The sequence below is a fragment of the Somniosus microcephalus genome, chromosome 11 (genome assembly GCF_052327205.1).
Source record: "Somniosus microcephalus isolate GS21.2 chromosome 11, FLI_Smic_1.0, whole genome shotgun sequence".
Taxonomy (NCBI): Eukaryota; Metazoa; Chordata; class Chondrichthyes; order Squaliformes; family Somniosidae; genus Somniosus; species Somniosus microcephalus.
This window is the reverse complement of record NC_140997.1, coordinates 204,124,764-204,151,369: the sequence shown is the minus strand read 5'-3', so window position 1 is coordinate 204,151,369 and position 26,606 is coordinate 204,124,764. Positions and strand designations below refer to the sequence as shown.

General features: G+C 43.1%; 1 protein-coding gene and 1 long non-coding RNA gene across 3 annotated transcripts; one reads left to right on the top strand and one right to left on the bottom strand.

Moving 5' to 3' along the window:
- Nucleotides 1-1,489: 1,489 nt before the first annotated feature.
- On the bottom strand, nt 1,490-14,594 carry isy1 (ISY1 spliceosome associated protein). Its single transcript, XM_086001730.1, has 9 exons — nt 14,414-14,594; nt 12,127-12,149; nt 10,620-10,671; nt 10,130-10,195; nt 7,749-7,791; nt 7,551-7,663; nt 5,391-5,508; nt 4,328-4,450; nt 1,490-2,262 (listed from the first exon to the last, which is right to left on the bottom strand). The coding sequence occupies exons 1-9, from the start codon at nt 14,414-14,416 to the stop codon at nt 2,234-2,236; spliced, it is 570 nt and encodes a 189-aa protein (XP_085857856.1). The 5' UTR covers nt 14,417-14,594; the 3' UTR covers nt 1,490-2,233.
- LOC147111139 (uncharacterized) lies at nt 14,523-22,273 on the top strand. Of its 2 annotated transcripts, none has more exons than XR_015080048.1 (3): nt 14,523-14,762; nt 15,673-15,848; nt 19,109-22,273. It is a non-coding gene; the product is annotated as an uncharacterized LOC147111139 (long non-coding RNA). The 2 variants fall into 2 exon arrangements; XR_015080047.1 differs by having other exon boundaries at nt 14,523-14,903.
- Nucleotides 22,274-26,606: the final 4,333 nt, after the last annotated feature.

The following is a 26,606-nucleotide window of genomic DNA, read 5'->3' as shown; positions in this document are numbered from 1 at the left end:
CCCCCTCTCCCTCACACTCCCCCCTCCCTCTCCCTCACACTCCCCCCCCCTCCCTCACACTCCCCCCCCCCTCCCTCACACTCCCCCCCCTCCCTCACACTCCCCCCCCCCCCTCCCTCCCTCACACTCCCCCCCCCCCCTCACACTCCCCCCCTCCCTCACACACTCTCCCTCACACACTCTCCCTCTCCCTCCTTTCCTTTCTCTCCCTGCCTCCCCTCTCCCTCGCTAGCGCCTCAGGCCCGGCCGGACTCACCTCGGTAGCAGAACGGAGTCAGTCCGACAACGGGAGGCCGGGTACCCAGCGCTCCGAAGCGAGCCCGGGGTTCCTGCTGGTGAACGCGGCGGGCCTTTGGACCCGGTTGGCCGGGCTGCAGACTCCCATGTCCGAGTGCGATCGGGGACAGCTGATTCAAAAGCGCCGGTTTTGCCGGTCCCTGCACTCACGGCAGGAGAGAGAGGGGGAAGTAGAGAGAGAGGAGAGAGAGAGGGAAGAGGAGAGAGAGAAGGAGAGGGAGAGAGGGAAGAGGAGGAGAGAGAGGGAAGAGGAGAGAGAGAGAATTTTTTTCAGCTTCAGGCCTGCCTGCAGCGGGCGGAGAGCAGCCCCGAGTCCCCCCTGCGCGAGGGTGAGGAGGAGGAGGAGGGGGGGGGGGACGGCGGCGGTTAGAGCGGAGCGCTGAACTCGAGGCCCAGGTTTCCCGGGCTGCTAGGCCACGCCCGGCGCCGGCCACAGCCGCTCGAAAACGGCCGTCAAAGGTAGGCGAGCCTCCGGGCGAAGGGCAAGGGATCACTTCATTTCCTACTCAAAATAAATTGTTATTTAATTCCCTAACACATAATTCAAATATTTACCTTAGTTCCCTAACACACAGAAAGTGTGGGAAAAAAAATCGTGAAGAATCAAGATGGCAGCCACTCACCTCAGTTCAGAATGATAAGGCCCGCCCACACACGCACCGATTGGTCAACCGTCAGGTCACTGAACTGTAGGATTGGTCAATCGTCCTGTCACTCAACACTCAACTGTAGGATGGCCCGCCCGCACGCGCAATGAACCCGCCCCCCGAGACGCAGCGATTGGTCAAACCGTCGGTCAACTGTCAGGTCGCTCGACCGCTACGATTGGTCAACCTTCACGTCACTCAATGCTAATGAGCAAATGAGCGGAACTTTTCCCATTTAATGAGCAGAATTTTGAACGTTTTTGGGATACCGTGGGCACGATTTTTGTCTGACGGAAAAAAAAAATACGCCTATGACCGGTCTGTAATCGTAAGCTTTCTTTTGATGTGACGCGCGTGTAGGTACTCTCTATAACTTTCAAACGTATAGAGAACGGACAGACAGACAGACAGAAGAGGTCTTGTATAGATATATAGAAGATAGATAGATAGATAGATAGTGACGCGCGTGTCGGTACGCTCTATAACTTTCGAACGTATAGAGAACGGACAGACAGACAGACAGACAGACAGAAGAGGTCTTTTATAGATATATAGATAGATAATAGGTAATAGATAGATAGAAGATGAGATACCACTGTTGCTTCCTTTTTTATTCGCATTTACATTGAAGTCTAAGTTATTTGGGGTCTGAATAAATGAGACTGATTCAGGAATGCTGGCAAAGATGTGTGTTGAATCGAATTGATTGAATCGCTGATTTGTGACTGAAGGAAAGCCACATGACCTACACAGTGAATGGAATACAGCTATTTTTAAAATTCAGAGCGTGCAACAAAAGATTAAAGAACTCCATTCATAAACAACATTAATAGACTAACCTCCTGTTTAACATACAAAATTATGTTCTTAAATTTAAGACAGAGTACAGCACATTGTCATTTAAAATAAACTACCAAGACAAAATATTGTTTACTGGAACCTTTCTATACAATCAAAATTAACAAAAATTTGATTAGCGTGGCAGAGTTAAAAAAAAATCTAGAAGTAGGTCTGGAACAAAGTGCAAAGATCAAAGTAACAAAGAATTTTAAATCTACTGATCAAAACTGAAAAAAAGTGTTAATAATGGCTCAGCTCAATAATACAGTAAGTAGCTGAGTCATATAGAATAGGAAAGTCACAGGTCTGGTTCCTAAGCCATGCGAGTTAACCAATCTCAGCCAAGGTGGTGGTACAGGCACTACAACAGGTCTCAATGCTCCTCTGATAAGAACTCAAATTGGATATGGTTCCTATTCCCACTTCTATTCACTCTCCAGCAACCTCAGCTAGAAAAGTGCGTGTGGGTCCCCACGTGCTATGAACAATGGGTAAAGACAGGAGAAGTTATCGAACATCACAGCTCACAGTCGATTACAAATTGCTTCAAGGAGGGTCAATGATTTCATCCCAGGCCCATTAGCCTGGATGGCTCCCATTCACATTGAGAATAGTAGGAAATGTTCCCTTTCAAGCCAAATACCAAGGGGGTAGAAAAGGTAGTTGATTTTATTGGCAGGCCTATTGGTAAATCACTGTCCAGAGAGGAAGTCGGCATCACAGCCCTCTTCCTGGCTGGGAACACAGAGCAATAAAGGACAGAAAGGGCACACGGACAGTGACTGGAAGGAAGTTAAAACTAAAATTAAATCAGATTAATGATTCATATCTGGCTTTGTTTCACTGAATATTTAAGTCCACCTTTGGAAAGGCTGGAGAAGTACACTAGGACACATGCAAAAGAAACAATATCAAACTCAAGATCACATTTTACAACCCCAAGTGTCATTATTGCCTAGTAGGATATTGGGCAGCATGAACATACACCCGAATGCAAGACACTCAGACCACTTAAGGGAGTGACCAGCACCCATGCGATCAGATGTTTAAAAAAAAAAATATCCACTCTTGGACAACAGAACTTTTTCCATCTGTTTATCAAATTATCACAATTATTGGGTAGCAACCCCACAAAACAAGACTTCTGTACACTATGTTCAGCAGCAGGCGATCAAGTTGACTCAGAATCTTGCCAGCTATAGATAGAAGTTAGATGCCCCGATAGTTACCATGGTCAAAATTCCATTATCTTCCACAATACAGCTTGAACATCATCGATCTTTGATGTTTCAACATTCAATCACCTTGGGTGCTTTACAGGTACAACGCGGTGCCTTGGCATCACTACCAAGGACATCTTTGAGTGTATCACTCAATGATCGATCCAGCAGTCAGCTCCCTGCAAGAACGATGTAATCCTGACATTGTGAAGATCCCTCAGCACAATGACATAGTCTATCAGGTGCCATTGCCGGGACCTTGGCTGCACCTACAATGCCTTTTTCTTATCCAGCTGCCGGAACACAGTGCTAATGATAACCAGTCCACCCCTAGCACACAAATCGAGGAGCAGGGAACCGTTCCTGTTTACACCACCAATCCCATGCCTACCTAAAATGTCACCGGGTCACAGCAGCCCTTCCTACGCGTGCATTGAAATCTCCCATAATGATTAGCTTGTTGTCAGAAACGGGGGGCTGTAAATCAGCTCATCTAGTTCACTGTCGAACTTTTCCTTTTCCTCCTATGGTCTCATCATAGTTGGTACATAGAAACCCATGATTGTAATGTAGCATCCTCGTGATAGAGGAAGTCGCATATACATTAGCTGGTCATTTATGCTCATAGGCAAACTCTCCAGTTTGGTAACGATATCAATACAAATTACAAACCCAACATCAGCAAGCCGATATTCTTTTAGGAAGTCCCCTCGCCAGAAGAACGTATAACCTATACCCAACCTCAGTCAGTCGCCAATCTGGTTTCTCTAACAGCAGTGACGTCCACCCCATATCGAGCCAGGAAATAGAATAGGATAGAGGATGATGACCCAGAATAAATACACTTGTTTTGCAGGCTCACTTCATATTTCTAAACAGGGACTTCATTTGTCCAATTAATATACTTTTGATGCTTCATCTGGCCGCGCTTCCATCCTGGCATTACACTCTTCTTGTTACTGTTACCGTGAATACTAATTCCAGTTATTTGTGTTACTATGTATTTTTCTTTAAGAGAAACACATAATTGCATGAAAAACAATGAAATACTACTTACAAAAATTAAAATACCAGTATTTAAGAACCAAGCCTATTTTAAATCATAATAATTTAAAAAATCCACTAAAACCATGCTATTGAATATAATCTGTGTGAAAACACTTAATTCCAAGAAATCATATTAGATACTTGCCCATTATGCCAAGTAGCTTGTATTTGTAATGTCAAAAAAGAACATTAAGGGACACACACTACAACTGCCTAATTCTATCAATATATCACAGCCTCCGAACTAGAGCAGGATGGCTCTTTAGATTTATTTACCTTGTTTCTCAAGCTCTTGTTCCAGGGGTAGAAGGACCCCATCATCTTCATCTCTGTAACCATAATAGTCTGCATCAATGTCTTTCATGAGCTCAGCACGAGTTTTCCGTGGTGGAGCAGGTGCTGCAAGTAAACACGTGATTAAAAGGCGTGTTGTAATTTCTTAGAATAACAAACATACTATACTATACTACCTATAAATACACACTTAGGTTCAAATTTGCTTTTAAATTGTTCACTGTTAACTTCTTTTACCAATAATATTAAAATGCAGTAACGTGGTCTAGTTAATATGGTTTAAGATCGAAAACTATAATGTGCATCAGCACAATGGCACACTGCATCAGAGGACCAACATGCAGCACCACAGTATGTCCTGAAATCAGTCATATTTTGGGCAGGTACCATCCAATGGGGATGTAGAGGCCTGAGAGCAGGGCTCCGATCCACTTGGTCATATGAGGTGTGTGAATCAAGGATACCAGATAGCAGCAAATTGGAAACTAATATACTTCAATAAAAAAAAGACAAACTTTTGCTACATATTTGCTTATTGAATCATTTTAATCAGTTTGCTAAATAATGCAACTATAATTCTGGAAAAAGATTTTACCTTGTTTACTTATGGGTTGCCCCAATAGCTCTGCAGGTACCCGAGCCATACAGACCATAAGGTCCCAGGTTTCATTACTTGATCTATGCTGAATTAGTGCATCTAGCCAGAGCAATAGTAGAGGTGCTACAACTGGTCTCAGTTCACTAAGGTTAGGGATGGATAAAATCGGCCAGCATATCTGATTGCTATCCACAGCAAGGTAAATATCAGGTGTGGAAGTGCACTTGAATATCAGGCGAGGACAAGAAATGGGCTCATCTGTGTGGCCCCTATGATTAAATAGCATGCCAACAATCACTGTCAAGGCTCACAAATGAAAAATGGCAACCTGGGCAAGGCACCAGGAGTGACTGATGCCCATAGAACTTTGCAACTGGTCAATGTTTTCAGGACAGGAAGTTGGTGAGGAACACTTGGTGAGAAAAATGAAAAGAATTTTTTACACACGTTCTTTTTCAAACAGTTCTCGGACTCCTGGCAAATCTTTGGCTGCTCCAAAATACTTGTATCCTCTGTTGCCTGGAACTTCTTTTCCCTCATGATCCAACATTTTCGGTCCGATTTTCTAAATTAAAAAAAAATCTTTGTCTTATAGAAATGGCATTATACAGAAAGAAAAAAGAAATTTTCAGCAGCTGAAAATAATACGCATCGACTTAATGGGTTTTCTTAAACTGTTCAATCAAGCAACTAACCTTCACCTTATATTGGTTAAACTGTTGCATTAGAGTCAACAGGAGCAGCACAACACCACAGCATGGTGGAGAACCAATGCATAACACTTGGGTTGGACAGAATGCAAGTTTGTGGCATATATACCCACAGCACTGTTAAATTCTTGATTTTAGCTGTTTCACTGAGGGACAGGGAAGTCAACTCCCATTGTTCTTGAACTCTTCGTAACCAGTTTTAGAATGGCACTAGCAAAGGTCTGAGTGGAGGCCACCCACCTTCTATGCCGGAGATGGTGTGCAGTTTAAGGTGACCTAATTGATATGCACCACAAGGAATCTCTTAATTAAACTCACAATAAGAAAATCAAGATATAAATTCTGATATCACACTTATACAACATTTGTGAGTTGAGCGATATGCTGTTTAATCCCAGGTAATTTATAATGTATTATGTTGAGGGACACTGGTAGTAAGGTGTGGAAGTATTGGGATGTGGATCCTAGTGATTGTCAACAGCGGGAAGGAGGTTGCGGGATTCTGCTCAGAAAAGCTCAGCGATAGAGGCTTTGTCAGGGGTGGTCAGCAATGGCAAGTGGGGGAAAAGGCAGAGGTGCTTGATGTGGGATGGAGAAGCAAGAGTTATATGTGGCAGGATGAAGCAGGGGAAATATAAGTGCTTGGGGTAGGTGGGCAGTAGGATAACCAGTGAGGTGGGGAACACACAAGCGGTGGGGCGGGGCAGTGAGAAGAGGTAGGAGGAGGGAGCAAGGGAAAGGTACATTGCTTGCAGCAGGTGGGGCCCGGTGCAGGGCTTAAGGGTGAAGGAGAATCCTTATCCTCCTGCCCCCAGCAATAAGCTGGAAAATCTCATTATTTAAATAGCATAACAACAGGTCCCCAACCAGCGTAGGTAACACATTTAGAGCGTTCTGCCCCATATAAGGAAAAGCCATGCTCCTGGTACTAACTGGAACCAGCTTTTTATAGTTAAGTGCTTGTATTGCTTTTTAAAAGTTTTGGCCTACCTTGGAGACAAAAGCTAAGAGGATTCAATCAAAGACATAGATAGATTTGTGGAGTTGGACCTAATAGGAACTAGACTGAGATTGCCTAAGCTTGTTTAAAATTAGAACACTAACAGCTGAAAGAGAAAAGAGCTTCATGCTGTCAGGCCTAGCCTGTTTCAAACCCTCAATCCAAATACAGGTACACTATCCCTTATCCGAAAGCCTCGGGACCAGCTGAGTTTCGGTTTTCTGAATTTTTTGGATTTCAGAAGGTATTATTATAAGACTGGAAAATTTGTATTTAATATAAATTTTAAAAGTTCAGGCTACCTCTTGCGACTGTTCCGTGTCTCATTCCCCTTCCTGCTTCTCTGGAAAGCCGGATATCGGCTGACTCCTAGTAAGCTGGCCCGCAAATCAGGTCGGGGGTCGGGTGGGGGGGAGAAAAGAATATCGGACGGGCCGCGGTTCGGGTGGGGTCGGGGAGAAAATATCGGACGGGTCGGGGGGGGGAGAAAAGAATATCGGACGGGCCGCGGTTCGGGTCGGGTTGGGGGGGGGGGGGGGCGGGGGAGAAAAGAATATCGGACGGGCCGCTGCAGCTATCGGACGGGCCGCTGTATTGTTGGGTTCACTCTCCCGGTACCTCCTTCACACTGCCCGGCTCGGCCTGCAATCTCCTACCCAGGAGGGAACTCTGTGACCCTCTGCCCTGCTCAGCGTAAGTCGTGCGCCACTCTGGTCATGTCGTGTGCACGACTTACGCTGAACGAAAAAACTTTCGGTTTTTAGAGGTTTTCGGTAGTTCAGATAAAGGATAGTCTACCTGTATAAAAATGTAAAATTTCTAACAGCTACTGCTGCCATACTGCCATAATTCAGAAGACAGGCATGGATATTTAACAAAGCTTTCCATGTTACTTACTCCATAGTCAGGACCTCCTAACTCCTTTATTCTGACTTCCCAGTGGCCTTTCTCTCGTAGCAACTTATTGATTTCATCGTTAAGATCACGTATCCGAAATTCTCCCAAACCAGCTTTAAATGAAAAAATGTATTTGCATTACATGAATTCATACTGCAAAAGTCAATACTTAAAGTTGGAAAAACTTCAGAAACTTACCATTTTGTATCTGTGCCACTTTTTTGGAAATTTCACTTATGATCTACAAAACATCATAACGTTTTAGTAATTAAATAGTTACAAACTACAGATATTATGAATACTATTTGCTTACATAATGTACCCATACAAACTATGACTGTTTATTTCTAGAATCAGTAATGTGGCAACTGTAGCAAGATTACGTGGAAGAGATGGCCTCAAGCTTAAAACAGTTTTAAAATATTCAAGCACCCATCATACTGCCCTTAAACAATGCTTTCTAACATTAGAAATTCCACTGGCAATTGGAGGCTGGTGAGTAGAATTGCATGCATGTATTGAAGTGTGTCTGTTTGAAACTCTGCTTTTCAGATTCCAGACAGTGCAGGTGGTCAGTAAAACCACTTATACTATGATCAGAAATGCTTCAGATATTACACTACTGGTGCAGTACACTGTTGTCATGAAATTCAGCAATTTATGACAATACCCTTATACAAGTCAAACAATATTATTTTTCAAGAATTCAATCTAAATATGAAACTTTCTCCTGAACAAGCATATTAATGAGAACTAGTTCTATAGTAAATCACAGAATCACAGAATCTACAGTGCAGATAGAGGCCATTTCGGCCCATTGAGCCTGCACCGACACATATCCCACCCTACCCACCGTAACCCCACGTATTTAATCCCCTAACACTAAGGGTCAATTTTATCATAGCCAAATCAACCTAACCTGCACATCTTTGGACTGTGGGAGGAAACCGGAGCACCCGGAGGAAACCCACGCAAACACGGGGAGAATGTGCAAACTCCACACAGTCGCCCGAGGCCGGATTTGAACCCGGGTCCCTGGCGCTGTGAGGCAACAGTGCTAACCACTATGCCACCGTGCCCCCCAATATATTGGTTATAATATTGAAACAAATGTTGCTTTGCATTTGTTTTACACTAGACAGCATTAGATTTCATTATACTATTTTCTTCCCTGCACTGCAAAGTGAAATTTGTTTTTAAAAAGAGATTTTTTTTCCTATTCCATATGTGAATGGAAGCTTACATTATAGTTACAACCACTGCTCGTTTTAAAACTTTTTTTAAAGAAAAAATGTGAGGATGTTCAGTCATTTCACTGAAGGACACGTTATACCATCTACATTGTGGAATTCCAGTTAAAACTAAGGACAAATTAATGCTAAAAATCTGCAATTCTAATGTTTCTGTGATTACATTAAGGTTGATCTGCACACAAAGAAATAGAAAAGAAACCTGAACAGGATCACAATTATTTGTCAATTCACAAAATGTTCACTAGTGCTATGTGACAAATAATAATTGTGCTTTAGGAAAAAACTTGTAAAATAATGTAAAACACGTGAGCAATAATTGACCAATATTTCAGTAATGACCTCATTCCTTATCCAATGTGGCACAGCAAACGGTATATTGACAATTATGTTCAATGCAATTATTCTTAGCCCCAAAGCAATTCTTGTGGGCTGCTCATCTGGTGCTCAATGGCCTAACTACAGTTTTGTTGCATCAGTATGTCATTTTAGAGTTCACCTTTCTGTATCCACTGCTCAAAGTAGGAAATATTCACAGAATTTCTAGTGAAACACGTGAGTAAGTATGTGTGTGTATATAATTAACAGTGAAAATTGCACATTTTCATTAAAGTGAATAGCAACACAAATACACAAACTTTTATGACGCTAATCAACCCCCTCTTTCTCCAGTTATGTGCATCTATAATGTGAAAGCTTCCTATCGAATATCAAACAAATCAATAGATAAGCAGAGATTTAATCAAAATGGCTACTAAAATTATATTAGGTTAGAGGTGCAGAATTGTAATTAACTCAGTAGGAATTTTGGCCGATTATTAAGAGGTCAATCAGCAAGATAAATTGGTCCAAGTTTTCTTTTGCACTCACCAGTCTATAACATTCCTCTCATTAAAATGAATGGGTAGAAAACTCTGCCCATTATTTTTTTCAATATGTAGGGAATTAGCTACAAGATTTTAAAGTGCCATTCAGCAAACTAAGGAACGTCTCGTCTCCATGCTGTACAAGCACGACAGTCTGGATATTAGTTATTTCCATGACCATCTATGCTATTCACTGTGGCTGTGCTGTTTCCTGTGTTATCTTTTAGTTTAACAGTGGCACATTTTTAGGGACAGAATAGGAAGCTGTGCAGATTCTCTCTCCCCCCACGTCAACCTGAAATGTTCGATTAAAACAAATTTCTGAGCACTGAGTGACAAAGTTTGATATACAGTAATGGCTGCAATAGAGGAATCAAAATATTCTTTTGCTAAACCCACGCAGGAGACTACTGGAGCTCAAGAGCATTACAGAAGCTTAGTGTAAACACAAGGTTTTGCTCACCTGTCTCCTCCATTTCTCTGCTTTATGCAAATCATTACACTCTGATGCAAGGAATGGTCTCCTCTCCTACTGAATAGAGAGACAGTAATCAATCCTTAGTCAACACCAAAACGGTGTCATATCAAAGCTTACTGCTAAGAAACCCAAAATAATGAACAGGTCAGAGCCACATTATTCAATGACAAACAACAATGAAGATATTGGAATGAATGTGTTGATTAAGAGTTTATTATTTTGCTGGAAAATTGCTCTCGGTTAGCCTGGCATTACTCCAACTGCAGCCAGATGGGCATAATTTAATCAGGACAAGTGCTGAAAAATCTGGTGTATAAGCTGCATATTTATGCATGTTTCTATGTCTTCTAAATATAAAAGGAGCAACTTATATACTAGAACAGCTTGTACAGTGAATTTTATGTTAATTATTTTATCATACCGCATGGTCTTCTTTACTGCATCTTGCTTGAAAACAATTACACAATTTACCAACCTTAACTTTTCCATCTTCTAGCTGGGCCTGGCGAAATCTTGCCAGGGCAGTCCTAAAACAAAACAGTTATTATGAATTATTAATCCACCTCTCACAAATCCACAAAGATTTTGCATTGGAGTACAACCTGAAAAATTATTTTTCAAATATATGGCATTTAAGCTGCTTTTTAAATTTTGGTGCAAAAATGATAGCCATTTTGAAAGGCTTAAAAATACTCATGCCAATCCAGAAAATTGATAAAATATTTCCTCTGATAGGAACGACAAGGCAATAAATGAAATTAGTTACACAAGTCTGAGATCACCCAATTAGTAAAAATAATTCCACATTGAACTCTGGCTTTTACGGAGCTAAAAGTGACAAAGTGTGGAGAATGGAAGTGGCTTATTACTTCCAGTATTCTTTTCAAAATGAGAGACAAGTTGTTGTGTGTAAGCATCAAAACCAACGAGAGGTGCAAGAGATCATAAAATGAATTTTGTAAACCTAAAGTAACTCAAAACGTTAGATGTGTATTTATAATCTACAAAACATTAATCTTCAAGGTTGGGGTAAAAAAATATATTTTCCACCTAGCTTGAGCATCAGGTATAACATGGCATAGATGCAGGGTTAAGCTCCAACTACACTGAACCAACAATATTCTTTAACCCAAATCTCAGAATAGCATCCCTATTGTAACACTCTCATTTTTACACCTGACATCTATGTGGGGTTTTTCCAGCAAAATTAACAAATTGCCACAGGATGCTTTTGGGCAAAGGATTCAAATCACCAGGAACTGGATTAAGACTCATCAAAACTATTTAGTTTAATATCCTTACAGCCAAAGAAAAGAGACTTTCATCCCATCAGGTTGGGCTAGATTCTAACCTAGGTCTCAGGGACAAAAGGACAGTGCTGAATCCACTCACCACTAAATATTATTAATGTTAATAACAATCTGAATTACCACTGACCTGTATCAAGCATAACCCAAGAGTACTTACTAAAGGGCAATCCACAATTAGTATTTTTTCATAAGTTTACTATCTGTTTACTTCCCACTCCATCCCAGAAGCATGCTGCTAGAAAAGTGAGATGACATCCATGCATAAACATGTCCTAGGAATACTGTTTGTAATCTTATGAAAATGAAGGCAGCAACAAATCGTCCCCAAGATAATCCTATTCTACCACTGTCGTTGCCAGGGTCAACAATGCCAAAATACTGCTAGCAATGAGTAAAGCACCTAATTAAAAGTTAAAATTAATTTCTCTTCCACCATAAACTGCAAGTTTACCCAAGTAATTTGCTTGTTGTGATTATTATTTGATCCTGTTCTCAAAATATTTCAAATACTTTTGTGTTTTTAAATACAAGTAAATTTAAATCGGATACCATAACCAGCTGAAAAAACAAAGATGACCACAGCAAATCCAAGAATTCACAAGACCCGTAATACTTTTTTGAAAGCTGTATTTAATTTCAATTCACTAAATTTTAGTGAGATAATGTACTTACATAGCCTTCTCTGCATTTCGAGCCTGTATAAGGAAAATGCAGAATGAATTATGCACCAAGTTATGTAATTTACTATGAATTTACAGAACAAATACCTGAACTCTACTTATAATTTCAAGACAGTTTTATAAACCCATTTCAACCAATTAGCAAATGCACACAGCAGGCTAAAACAGGCAACATTGCACATTGCACAGAAACCCTCACTGTGCATCACAGAAATTAGACTGAAGGCTTGCCCCAACATTCCCCCCAACTCAGTAAGCTCCCCAATAACTGTGCCACCAGCAGATGCACCAACAAGAGACGATTTGTAATCTTGCACAAAAATCTTACACAATGGGAGGGCAGAGATGTGCTTTATAGTTATCAAAAACAAGTACAGGAAACTTTGGTTTATCCGGAGGTTAACTGTCCGGAATGCTTGATCCACCGGCAAAATTCAGGAGTCGGTTCAGTAAGTTTTTTTTCTTTTCGTTGCTTTTTTTTCCACCAGTCAGGCTCTGCAAGGTCTAGCTGAAGCTGTTGCTTAGCTACAGAGACGCTTGCAAGCTACGGCCGACTGTTTAGAAGCTGTTGCTAAGCAACAGGGTTTGTTGCTAGATACGGAGCTCAAAAGCTCCGTATGTTTTAACATTAGCGCTGGTTTGTCCGGCAGTTTTGATGGGACGGCAACAGCTCGGTCCCGTCGGTGCCGGATATCACAAAGTTTCCTGTAACACCTTTACGAGTTTTTTTTAAGTGCAAGACTCCAAGCTATTTTCTTCTCTTGATCCTTATTCTGGTCTTCCCCAAGCATATGCTATTTCTCTTCAAAAACAGGCATGCAACCTGTCCCAGCTCTCTCCAATGCTGCTCTGTAACTAGTCACCAGGAAATACACAACAGTGCATGAAAATGATTTCCCCATTTATTTTCTCCCCTCACTACAAAGGAGGCAGCTTGACGCTGCTCAGCACCTTCCAGTGAGTGCACAGATGAGTTCTGTAACTCATGGGAAATTACAAGTACAAATCACAATTCCATGATGCATCAAATCAGTGCTCCAATATGCACCACCTTAACCACCCACCCCCAAACACACACATGTATAACAGGGTTGTTACATTGAAAGTACAATTCTCATGAAAAGTCATTAATCCACTTCTGTATCAGAAGAATGGAGTTTTCCTGTAACATTAATACTTACACTTCATTTTAATAAATCAAAAGTCAATTATTCTTGGGGAAGGTATATGAATATAATGTATCATGATGTGATTAACCCTGAGCATGCACTGAAGTGGAAGAAGTTGTGTATCACTGTCCTAAATAAACCCACAATATTGTATTGGATATTAAAGTGCCAAACGTTTTCCATATAACAGCAAAGTAGGATTGAATTCACATTATGTAAATTACAGAAATATCCAGAACATTTAAACATTTCTACATTAATCTTCCACAATTCACTAGAAAAAATGCAATACAAAACTAGTGCCATTAAAAACAATATGCCAATCTTCATAAATATCAGGAAATCTAAAAGAAGACAGGTTCACATCTTGGACTCTTCATTACTTCTGAAGAATTGTTCCATCCAAAGTGTCAACCGTTCTTTGTCAAGCTCCCCCAAGTTCATCCAGTGAGCAGCTGAACTGTACACGGCAGGAAGGACCCAGATCAATCCCTTGGTGTTAGTGCTGTTACAATTAGCCACAGTATCACGGGGAGGAGAAATGGAAAAGGCTACTTGACTACTGGAAAAGATACTTGGAAAGGCCAGGGAAAAGGGATTGGAGCTGATAGTTCCAATTGGAACGTTAGCATGATGGACCTTTTCTGTGCTGTAATTCATCTGATTCCATAAAATATACATCAATTTGTGCTTGGAGATGCAATTTTGTTTTATAACATCAATATATCACCTCTTAAGTGTTAGGTGCTAAATCAACTCTAACTCATAAAGTTGGCTTACCACATGCTCAATAATAATTGCAATTTAATACCTTGCCAATGAATTTGATATTTGAACTTTGCCAACTCTGATCACTTCAACATATAAGCCTGTGAATAAGTTATCCACAACCGGTTCAGAAACTTAAAATTAGCGAATACAATGGGAGAACAGCAGTAACCAAACATAGAGGTACTGCAGCATTGCCGGAACGCATTAAACCCAAAGGCACATGTGGAAGATTCTTATACATCTTTCCGCCAAACAGAACAGGGGTGGTGGGTGGAAGAAACGTGCCCCATCCTCCCGCCTATTCTCTAACAGTATTTGAAATGCAGATCGGATACGTACCATTGTAAAAGTTGTTAACGGGTAGATTCCTCACACAACGACACACGCCTGATCAAAAAAACAGGAAGTCAATTCCTCGGCAATAACAGCAGAAAACGCTGACTGCTCGGGTCGTGGGTCAGAGTTCGGATGTCGCTGAGGGAGATGCTGATTGGCGAGCTGAGCGGGGAAGGAGGCGGGGCCGCGCGCGTGTGTGTGAAGCGGAGTCACGTGAGCGAGTTGTCCGCGCATGGCCCCCAACGGCTGCTCTCGCGGCTTTCACCGAGTCCAGTCTGTCCGCCGTCAGTCTTTTCCGAGCCGGCGGAGCACCGGGCTGGGCTTAAATAGGCACACCTACCGCTGGCTGTTGGTAGGCCTGGCCTTAGTTTATAAAGAAACGGTTTAATGTAACTGCGTTTATTTTCTTTGCAATTTGTTTCTCCTCTACTGGAATCGCGGGTTCCAGCTGTATGTAGTTGGTTGGTGCTTCCGATTTAAAGCTACCATCTAGGTCAGTCTTGTCTTATCTTCCCTTGCCTTGACATAGGAACCGGGGTAGGTCATTCAGCCCCTCAGCCTGTTCCACCATTTATTGAAATCATGGCTGATCTGTGACCTAACTCCATATACCCGCCTTTGCCCCATATCCCTTAATACCTTTGATTAACAAAAAGCTATCAATCTCAGATTTAAAATTAACAATTGATCTAGCATCAATTGACGTTGAAGAAGAGTTCCAAACTTCTACCACCCTTTGTGTGTAGAAGTGTTTCCTAATTTCACTCCTGAAAGGTCTGGCTCTAATTTTTAGACTATGCCCCCACCTCCCAGTCCTAGAATCACCAACCAGCAGAAATAGTTTATCTACGCTATCTGTTCCCTTAATATCCTGAAAACTTCGATCAGATCACCCCTGAACCTTATAAATTCTAGGGAATACTGGTTGAGCGTCCCAAATCCAGAGTTCTGGAATCCGTAATGTTCCAGACTCCGGGACGATTGGTGGCAGGGGTCCAGAATCCGGACACCCTGAGGGAGGCTTACCAAAAACCGGAAATAGCGTAACCTGGGCCCAGGCATTTCCGGACTTCGGACAACAGAAACACGATCCGAAGTCCGGAAAAACCCGAAAACTGTCTCGGCCTCGGTCCCAAGGTTGCCGGATTCGGGACGTTCTACCTGTACAACCCTAATTTGCCTTGCCTTGACTCAGTTGATTCGTCATTTGCAGTCTAGCTGTACTCTGCCAACTTTCTTCTTTCATGTCCCATATGCCTCAGATCAAAATGCAGCTGCAAATTGAATGAAACTGGGAGTGTCCGAAACGTGAAACCTTCAGCTTGGTGTGGCCATCGAGCTAAGGTGGTCCTTTGGAATGATTTAGGAGGCACTGTTAGCAGGCAGAGGCTTTTTATGTGACTAGCAGAAGCATTGGTAAATACCCTCTCCACCACCGGTGAGTATAGAATGTATTGAAGGGTTTTGATGGAGTAAGTAAGAAGGAATTGTATCCAGTGGCTTGCTGGGGTGATAGTCTTGGAAGGGTTGGTAACCAGATTTGTGTAATTGGCAAAAGAATCAGAGGCAACATGAGGGGAAAAAAATTACGCAGTGAGTTATGATCTGGAATGCTCTGACTGAAACGGTGGTGGAAGCAGATTCAGTACAGGTTGACTATCCCTTATCCGAAAACCTTGGGACCAGCTGTGTTTCGGTTTTCGGAAATTTTCGGATTTTAGAAGGTATTATTTCAGACTGGGAAACTCTGAATATTAAATTAATCTGGTAATTAGTATTTGTATTTAATATAAATTTTAAAAGTTCAGGCTACCTCTTGCGACTGTTCCGTGTCTCATTCCCCTTCCTGCTTCTCTGTGCTGCCGCTCACAGTCTGTTTACAGCTCCCCCTGCTCCGTGTCTCATTCCCCTTCCTGCTTCTTTGAATTCCTTGACTTAGCGGGGGTCTGGGGCTCGACTGCCGCCACCAGTTGTGGGAAAGCCGGATATCGGCTGACTCCTACGCTAAGCTGGCCCGCAAATCAGGTCGGGGTGGCGGGGGAGAAAAGAATATTGGACGGGTCGCTGTATTGTTGGGTTCACTCTCCCGGTACCTCCTTCACACTGCCCGGCTCGGCCTGCAATCTCCTACCCAGGAGGGAACTCTGTGACCCTCTGCCTTGCTCACAGGGAAAGGCAGAGCACCCTCAGTCACACTTAACATCGAGAGCGAAGGCCGGCGTGTCGACAATCTGCAGGAATTCTTGTTCTGGGCCCCGGAGGACCACTCCTGTCATGTTTTGCGTCACTCTGGTCATGTCGTGCGCACGACTTACGCTGAACGAAAAAACTTTCGGTTTTCGGAAGTTCGGATAAAGGATAGTCTACCTGTAGTAACTTTCAAAAGGGAATTGATGAAATACTTGAAAGGGAAAAATTGCAGGTCTATGGGGAAAGAGCAGGGGAGTGGGAATAATTGGATAGCTCTTTTAAAGAACCAGCAGAGGCACGGTGGCCTGAATGGCCTCCTGTGATGTATAATTCTATAACCCAGACTTCTCTATTCTTACAAAGTCTGGTGACTGGAGACAGCAGTGAGGACTGAAGGCAAATAACTTATTTTTACTTTTTTTTGCTGGGGGTGGGAAGTCTTGATAGGTTTTAGTCTTGCTGTATTTATTGTGAAATTCATAAAACAGTGGGATAACATGGTTAGTGTCCAAATGCATTCCTTTTCATTTAGCCTGACACCTGACCATGACGCAGGCTACCGATGGGAATGCTAAAGTAAAAGTGAAGTCTGCGCAGCTGTCCTTTGTCAGTCTTGAAGTGGCAGTGCTTGAGTTCACCTTCAGACATTTCACTGTGGATATGCTTCCAAGTTGGTCATCTTTCTTGGATCCTCTTGTCTAAGGCTTTGTTTATGGGAAGTTGCAAAACTATTGCACAGGAATTCTGCTCACGCCTAAGCAAGTTAAGTGTTTTTGAATCCTAGGAAAAACATATCTAATGATGCCTACTGTCTTCCAAGTTAAATTTCATGGTTACATTTCACTTATGTTATGAGGACTGAATAACTCATTAAGTGCTGTGGGTCAATATGAATTGTATGGATCTTTTTTGAAAGCACAATTATTTCATATTCAGTAGCTTAACACAATATTTGCTAATGCTGTAAATTGTTATAAAATATTATTTTAGGTTGGATTATTATAAACGTGGAAAGTACTTTCAACACATTTTTTGAACACGAGTTCTCTTTTTGGTATTCTAAATATTAGAAAAATGAAATGTAACTCCTGCTGAAAAGTTGCCTCCCCTGTTAACTGCCAAAACAAGAATGTTTTATCTTCCTGAACTATCAATTTTAAATAGTGAATGATAGAAATTGAGATTATCCTGAAACATTTGGAATATTAAGTGAGGATGTTTTTGGAGTGGAGTTTAGTAAATTGATGTCTGTTTCTGCAACTGAAGATAGAAGATAGTGTGAAGAGACCCTAAATAGCACCTTTTTCTCATCCCACAAGTAATGTAATTAGAGTTACAGCATTAAATTCTATGCTTCAATTGCAGTAAGTTGTGATCTTTTTATGCTGAGTTGTATATATGTTTTTGCTTTTATTTAGTCTTTTTTGTAATATCTGAGAAATGAATGAATAGCACTGGTGTACTAGACCTCAATGCTGTTTCATTTTTCTCTTGTACCTTGCCCTCCCACCCCCACTTTCCTGAAGGAATTGACCATTCTTCATGTATGAGCCTAGACAGTGAATGTAGGCAAGTTATTCAGTTGGCGTCACAGATAAGGCTACTCATGGCCTTATCTGATAGTCACATGCAGTTTCTAGCTTGGAGGATCAATGGCTAGCAATAGGATGGAAACCCTGACTTTTTCACGACCTAGCCAGGGGCACTGAAGCCAATTGCAGTTCTCTTACTGCCAAGCATGTGTTACTCTTGCTCATCAGAGCAGAAATAAGTCTGGACAAGCAGCCAAGGAAGAGAAAGTCATGTGTAAAATGACCAGGATATAAAATTCTCAAGACAGTACAGGAAACTTTCTGGTATCCGGCACGGACGGGACCGACGTGGTGCCGGTTCAGCAACAATTCCGGATAACCGAATGCTATAGTGAAAGATATGGACCTTAGAGCTCCGTATGAAGCAACAAACCATGTTGCTTAGCAACAGCTTCTGAACAACGTCCACAAGTTGCAAGCGTCTCTGTAGCTTAGCAACAGCTGCAGCCAAACTCTTGCCTTCCTCAATTTGTTGCTGTGCAAGTAATAAAAGTTAGCTGAAACCGACTCCTGAATTTTGCTGGTTAACCGACATTTCCGGTTATTTAGGGGCCGGTTAATCGAAAGTTTCCTGTAATTGGATTTTGGCTAGTACAGAAAGTGTGTGTGTGTATCGGTGGGGGGTTGGTGGAGTTCAAAATTGTCTGCTGGACTACTATTTTATTCAGATGGCCACTACTCTATTGTATAAAATTCTTTAAATAAACTTGTCCTGAAGGGGAGGAATATCCTGTATATATTTGGACTACCTACTCTGCATCTGGAGAACCTTGCTGATGGGTTTCTTTGCCACAATAAGTTTGTAAATGTTCATAAAAATAATGAACTGTTTCAAAAGATAGTTAATTTAACAGTCCATATTATGCTTGTTTTCAATGCATTTTGTGCAATACTAACCAATGCAATTATTTTTCAGATTGCTGCTTTGAAAACAAATTGGCCAGTTATTTTCTGAAGAGAAATGTCATGAAGACTAAATATAAACAAGGACATTTTGATTAAACAAGACAAAATGTCAATGAATTTTCATTGTGTTCTCCCACGTATTAGACATCTCGCTGTTTGAAAATCTGATACCACCAGATGGCTCTGTACTAAAATAGCTACATTAATGTGACAGCTGTTGTAAACTATGTGGTTATTAACAATGGTAGATTATTACAGGACCTTATAAGGATTTATGTTGACAATAGATCCTATGCTGACACTTTGTTTTATTATAGATACTGTTGATTTAGCACCTCTATCCCCATAGATGGTATTGGCCAATAAAATAGCACTAAACTGATCTCTTCTGTGTAAATTGGTCATGTTGCTAAGGATCTTTGTTTCCTAGTTTAGACACTGAATGTGAAAAGTTCTGGTCTGATTTATAGTTCTGGTAGATAGATAACTTGCCTCCTGCGATAGATAGTCATGGAATTGATTTTCAGGATGCCACTTATCAATTGGTTGAGTTTTATCAGTTCTGGATCAGCTGATACAGCACTGTCTAGGAGTCGTTTCTTGAAGAATGGAGAAGACATTGTACAGCTAACTTGCTTGAATTGTTCCTTCTGTTGGTTGACCACAGACCATTCCTGGTGAAATGTAGAAGCTCTGTGTATTTGTATCTGGAGAGCTTACTAGTAGGTTAAACCAAAAAAGGAACGAAAAACAAAATGCCCATAATTTGCAGTCAGCGGCAAAGCAAAGGCGTTCGTCCTTGACCTGAAGAAAGCTGACCACAAAGATCTTGTGATCTCTGTGGCGAGAAGTTTGGCTTTTTCAACGTGCAATTGAGATCAGTGTAGTGAGAATTCCATAGCGTGAGCTGCTGTGACGTCAACAAGCTGTCTAAGCAGCCAATCACAATGCAGAATTCTCCCAGACAGGGAACCAGGAAGTGAAGAAGCTCCTTTTATTCTGACTTTTTAAAAGTGTTAGAGAGAGCAAAACAAAGATTGGGGCTCTCACATGGGTATGAAGGTAAACATGAAATAAACATGAACAAACTTTAAAAATATATATTTTAATTTTTTAAAATTATAATTCAGAAATTTGTTTCACTGATTTCCCTGATTGCCGGCTATGGTGGGGGTGGCACAATGCAGCCAGTGTTGGAGCAGCGAATACTGACGGAAACTTCAGGATTTCCGCATTAGGATGCACATGTGCTAAATCCTGAAGTTGCGGTCAGTTTCAAAGGGGTAATAACAGTGTTCGTTCACTGTTATTATCCACCGCAAATTCCGGACCAATGCTTCTAATATGGGAACTGGGGGGTGGGGGGGAATGAAAAGTGAATACAATTTATGGGGGACAAAGTTTCTTTACCTTAAGAATTTTTTTTTTTAATGCCTTGTTCCTTGTTGCAGATTCTGTAAATTTACTTTTGCTTCCATTTTGTTAGCTGCTTACGGCCTAAACTTTTTAAATCAGAATCCTCATGTACAATATTAGCCATTGTTTTAATCAATCATAAAGTTGTGACTCTGAATTTTATAATGTTCTTTTCAGAAATTGTCTATGTTGCCTTACTTGATTTAGTTACATGTCTACCTGTAACAAGGTACCAATAAAAGTGCAGCATTCCACTGTTAAATCAACATGCTCATACTGGCCTTGCCTAGAAAACATTTGGCCAAATTTTGTTGTAGCAGGGAATCTAACTGTGTCTGCTGTTAACCTAAATGTGCAAGGGCAAGTTTAACTTTTAATTTTTTGCGCGGCAAGTTGCTGAAAGTGTGAGCTGATAATGGCAGTGAATGAAACAAGGCATCTAGGACCTGAGTGAACAGTACAAGCAACTGTCTCATTCCTTAACCAATCACATTGAAGGATAGTGAAATGAACAGTGCATGGACTAAGAAGGAAGTGTAAATTAGAGTCGGTGAATTCAATGTCAAATCAGGTACAGAAAGATTGGTTTTAAGAGAGGAAGGAAAAAAAGAGACAAAGGAAAAGTTTTTAAACATAATTTTACATTTAAAAAATTTCCCAACAACAATTAAAATGATATAAAAACAGAAAATGCTGGAGATACTCAGCAGGTCAGGCAGCATCTGTGATTAAAATGATACTACTCCACACTTGTTACTTTTCAGTGCCAGAGAGGTTAATTGACAGTAATTAACACTTACCACATCGTTAAAAAGGTACTTCAACTGGAATGAACAAGACTTAACTTGTGTGGCGAGTTTAGTTCATATCTAACGGTGAGGCAGACAGTGCGATGCCGTTTTCCTGAATTCAACGGTGGAGTGGCGCAACTCGGACAACAACTTTTGGATATTTGAGTTTAACCGCATCTAAAGTTGCTATATTATTTGTGCATAAATAACGAGCGGCATTACCCTCACTTATTTTGACAGCAAAATTTGGGTCATTGTTTAGATAGCAGTATGCATTCTATGGAACTATTGAAGTCATCATTAAAATTGCTTGAAAGAAAAAGTTCTGTCAAGTTATAAATGTTGCTTAGCAGGCAAGCTGATAATGCACAGAAAGGTATAAGATAAGTGCGGAAAAGTATTGAATTTCTACTTGGCAGAGGAGGGTATAGTGGATGTTGATCATGGACTCTTGGTTACTATCCTACCTGAACTAGAAGCTGTCGCATGCCACCTTGACAGTTCTATATTTGATTCTCGTGGCAGGGGGAAGGAACGAGGTCCTGGCCCTGCTTGCCAGGGCTACAATTGGGCCACTCTGCTACCATTGGCCGAGAGTACCCTTCTGAATGTCGTCCCAGTATCCAGAGACTGGGAGTCTTGGCCAGGCATAGTTGACAAATTTATCAAGAGTCACATTAATGTCACAATTCAACACTTGGCATTTCAAAACATGCTTTTTCCCAGTGGGTGACAGCCAGTTTCTTTGTCTTATCTAGCCTTACTTTGTTTGATGGAAGTTGCCAGTTTAATAAGTAATGTCCTTGAGCTCTATTCTATTGTATTGCTTCTATGTTATAACATTGACTTGTGCACCAGTGTTGCATTTAAAAGTGATTTTTATTGTTGGCAACCAAAATGTATTCAATCCAACTGCCATTATCTTCATTTTGTAATGTTCTGATGGTGTTTAAACAGCAATTCATGTGGCTGTGACTTTACTGCTTGGTGCTCACACTGACTTATGGTTTTTTTTCTGATTATTGAGAACACTTCAGCTTATATAAGTTCTACACTGTTTTCTTTTGTTTTCAGTGGATATGATCCCACTTCTGACACATTGGTTTCAACCAGAACGTCTCTGAATACTGCCTCTTTAGTACAAGAAAATCTAATTGATCATGAACAAGTAAGGCTAGTGGATCACAGAATATAGATTTGATGCAGAGATCTACAGAAAACTTTCTGGTATCCGGCACGGACGGGACCGAGCTGGTGCCGGTCTATCAACAATGCCGGAGAATCGAGCGCTATAGTTAAAACATACGGAGCTTCTGAGCTCCGTATCTAGCAACAAACCCTGTTGCTTAGCAACAGCTTCAAAACAATCACAGCTTGCAAGCGTCTCTAGCTTAGCAACAGCTTCAGTTAGACGCACAGCCAGAAATGAGTTAAAAAAAAAGTAAGTAAAAGTAAAAAAAAGTTATCTGAACCGACTCTTGAATTTTGTCGGTTAACCGACATTTCCGGTTATTTAGTGGCCGGTTAATTGAAAGTTTCCTGTATTTAGCTTTGAATATGGTGAGAACCACATTTAGTTTTATTCATTTGTTTGATGTGGGCGTCGCTGGCAAGACCAGCATTTATTGCCCATCCCTAATTGCCCTTGAGAAGGTGGTGGTGAGCCGCCGCCTTGAACCGCTGCAGCCCATGTGGTGAAGGTACTCCCACAGTGCTGTTAGTTAGGGAGTTCCAGGATTTTGACACAGCAATGATGAAGGATCGGCGGTATACTTCTAAGTCAGGATGGTGTGTGACTTGGAGGGGAACTAAGGGGGAGGTGGTGTTCCCATGTGCCTGCTGTCCTTGTCCTTCTAGGTGAAAGAGGTCGCGGGTTTGGGAGGTGCTGCCGAAGAAGCCTTGGTGAGTTGCTGCAGTGCATCTTGTAGATGGTACACACTGCAGTCATGGTACGCCAGTGGTGGAGGAAGTGAATGTTTAAGGTGGTGGATGGGGTGCCAATCAAGCGGGCTGCTTTGTCCTGGATGGTGTCGAGCTTCTTGAGTGTTGTTGGAGCTGCACTCATCCAGGCAAGTGGAGAGTATTCCATCACACTCCTTACTTGTGTCTTGTAGATGGTAGAAAGGCTTTGGGGAGTCAGGAGGTGAGACACTTGCTGCAGAACACCTAGCCTCTGACCTGCTCTTGTTGCCACAGTATTTATGTGACTGGTCCAGTTAAGTTTCTGGTCAATGGTGACCCCCAGGATGTTGATGGTGGGGGATTCGGCGATGGTAATGCTGTTGAATGTCAAGGGTAGGTGGTTAGACTCTCACTTGTTGGAGATAGTCATTGCCTGGCACTTATCAGTCCAAGCCTGAATGTCGTCCAGGTCTTGTTGCATGTGGGCGTGGACTGCTTCATTATCTGAGGAGTTGTGAATGGTACTGAACACTGTGCAGTCATCAGCGAACATCCCCATTTCTGACCTTATGTTGGAGGGAAGGTCATTGATGAAGCAGCTGAAGATGGTTGGGCCTAGGACACTGCCCTGAGGAGCTCCTGCTGCGATATCCTGGGGCTGTGATGATTGACCTTCAACCACCACAACCATCTTCCTTTGTGCTAGGTATGACTCCAGCCAGTGGAACATTTTCCCCCTGATTCCCATTGACTTCAGTTTTACTAGGGCTCCTTGATGTCACACTTGGTCAAATGCTGCCTTGATGTCGAGGGCAGTCACTCTCACCTCACCTCTGGAATTCAGCTCCTTTGTCCATGTTTGGACCAAGGCTGTAATGAGGTCGTGAGCTGAGTGGTTTTGGCAGAACCCAAACTGGGCATCAGTGAACAGGTTTTTGGTGAGTTAAGTGTCGCTTCATACCACTGCCAATGCCACCTTCCATCACTTTGCTGATGATTGAGTAGACTGATAAGGTGGTAATTGGCCGGGTTGGATTTGTCCTTTTTATGGACAGGACATACCTGGGCAGTTTTCCACATTGTCGGATAGATGCTAGTGGTGATGGACAGTGAAGTCCCCCTCCCTACTCTCAGTGCTTCTTCCAAGCGGTGTTCAACATGGAGGAGTACTGATTCTTCAGCTGAGGGAGGGCGGTAGGTGGTAATCAGCAGGAGGTTTCCTTGCTCATGAGACTTGGGGTCCGGAGTCAATGTTGAGGACTCCCAGGGCCGACTATACCACTGTGCTACCACTCCTGGCTGTCCTGCCAGTGAGACAGGACATACCCAGGGATGGTGATGGAGGAGTTTGGATTCTGTGAGTGTGAGTATGACTATGTCAGGCTGTTGCTTGACTAGTCTGTGGGACAGCTCTCCCAATTTTGGTACAAGTCCCCAGATGTTGGTGAGGAGGACTTTGCAGGGTCGACTGTGCTGGGTGTGCCATTGCCATGTCCGTAACTGATGCTGAGGTCGATGCCGGGTGGTCCATCTGGTTTCATTCTTATGTTCCGTAGTGGTTAGTTACAACTGAGTGACTTGCTAGGCCATTTCAGAGGGCAGTTACAAGTCAGCCACATTGCTGTGGGTCGGGAGTCACCAGGTAAGGACGGAAGATTTCCTTCTCTAAAGGACATTAGTGAACATGATGGGTTTCTATGACAATTCATGGTTACCATTACTGATAATAGCTTTTTATTCCAGATTTATTTAAATTTAAATTCCCCAGCTGCCGTGGTGGGATTTGAACTCGCGTTAGGATTACTAGCCCAGTGACATTACCACTACGCTACCGTTCCTGTAGATATAATACTAGCTGGGGAGCCCCGCGTTGCGAGGGCAATTTTGGGGCGCTTGGTCTCCCTGCCCCTGTGTGTCCCCCCTCTCCCTGTCATGTCCTCTCCCTCCCCTCCTCCCTCCCCTGTCTCCCTCCCTCCCCTCGCCCTCCCCCCCCGCTCCCCCACTCCCCTCTGTCCCTCTCTCCGGCCTCTCCCCCTGCCTAGCGCCTGAGGTCCGGAGCTGAGGTCGCCCGCGTATTGCGCGGCTGATGGACGGCCGCTGCGGGCGGGCGGCGCATGCGCGGTCAGTGCGGGCGGCGCGAGACCCCCGCGATTTCCCGAGGCTCGGCCCCCCCCCCCCCGCGATTTCCCGAGGCTCTCCCCCCCCCCCCCCCGCCGCGATTTCCCGAGGCTCTCCCCGCCCCTCCCCCCCCCGCGATTTCCTGAGGCTCTCTCTCCCCCCCCCCCGCCCTATTAAATTGTTATTTAATTCCCTAACATGTCATTAAAATATTTACCTTAGTTCCCTAACACACAGAAAGTGTGGGGGGAAAAATTGTGAAAAATCAAGATGGCGGCCACTCACCTCGGTTCAGAAGGATAAGGCCCGCCCACACACGCACCAATTGGTCGACCGGTCAGGTCACCGAAGCGTAGGATTGGTCAATCGTCAAGTCACTCGACACTCAACTTTAGGAAAGAACCCGCCGTCCGATTGGTGGACCTCGACGTCACACGGTCGCTAATGAGATGCTAATGAGCGGAACGCTGAATGTTTTTGGGATACCGCGGGCGGGATTTTTGTCCGGCCGAAACATAAATACGCCTATGACCGGTCCGGAATCGCAAGCTTTCTTTTGAGGCGACGCGCGCGTCGGTACGCTCTATAACTTTCAAACGTATAGAGAACGGACAGGCAGACATTGGGACAGACAGAAGAGCCGCTTTATATATATGGATGGACGAGCTGGGGAGCCCCGCGTTGCGAGGGCAATTTTGGGGCGTTTGGTCTCCCTGCCCCTGTGTGTCCCCCCTCTCCCTGTCATGTCCTATCCCTCCCTCCCCTTCCTCACTCCCCTCCCTCCCTCACCCCTCTGTCCCTCTCTCCAGCCCCTCCCCCTGCCTAGCGCCTGAGGTCCGGTGCCGTTGCTGAGGTCCCCCGCGTATCGCGCGGCTGATGGACGGCCGCTGCGGGCGGGCGGGCAGCGCATGCGCGGTGAGTGCGGGCGGCGAGTGCGGGTGGCGCATGCGCGGTCAGTGCGAGCGGCCCGCGGTAGCCGGCAAGGCGGTTAGCGAGCGGGAAAATTCGGGCGGCGCGCCCGCGCTCCGTCCGCGACACCTGAGAGGGGGAAGTAGAGAGAGACAGAGAGGGAAGAGGAGAAGGAGAGAAAGGGAAGAGGAGAGAGGGAAGAGGAGAAGGAGAGAGAGAGAAATTTTTTCAGCTTCAGGCCCCGAGTCCCCCCTGCGCGAGGGTGAGGAGGGGGGGGGGGGTTGGTAAACACAATATAAAACTCAAATAAATTGTTAATTAATTGCCTAACACATAATTGAAATATTTACCTTAGTTCCCTAACACACAAAG

Coding starts and splice junctions, on each gene's coding strand:
- isy1 (XM_086001730.1), bottom strand. Junction 10,672..12,126: donor CGAAATGCAGAGAAGGCTAT/GTAAGTACATTA, acceptor GTTTTGTTTTAG/GACTGCCCTGGCAAGATTTC. Junction 7,664..7,748: donor AGTGGCACAGATACAAAATG/GTAAGTTTCTGA, acceptor TTTCATTTAAAG/CTGGTTTGGGAGAATTTCGG.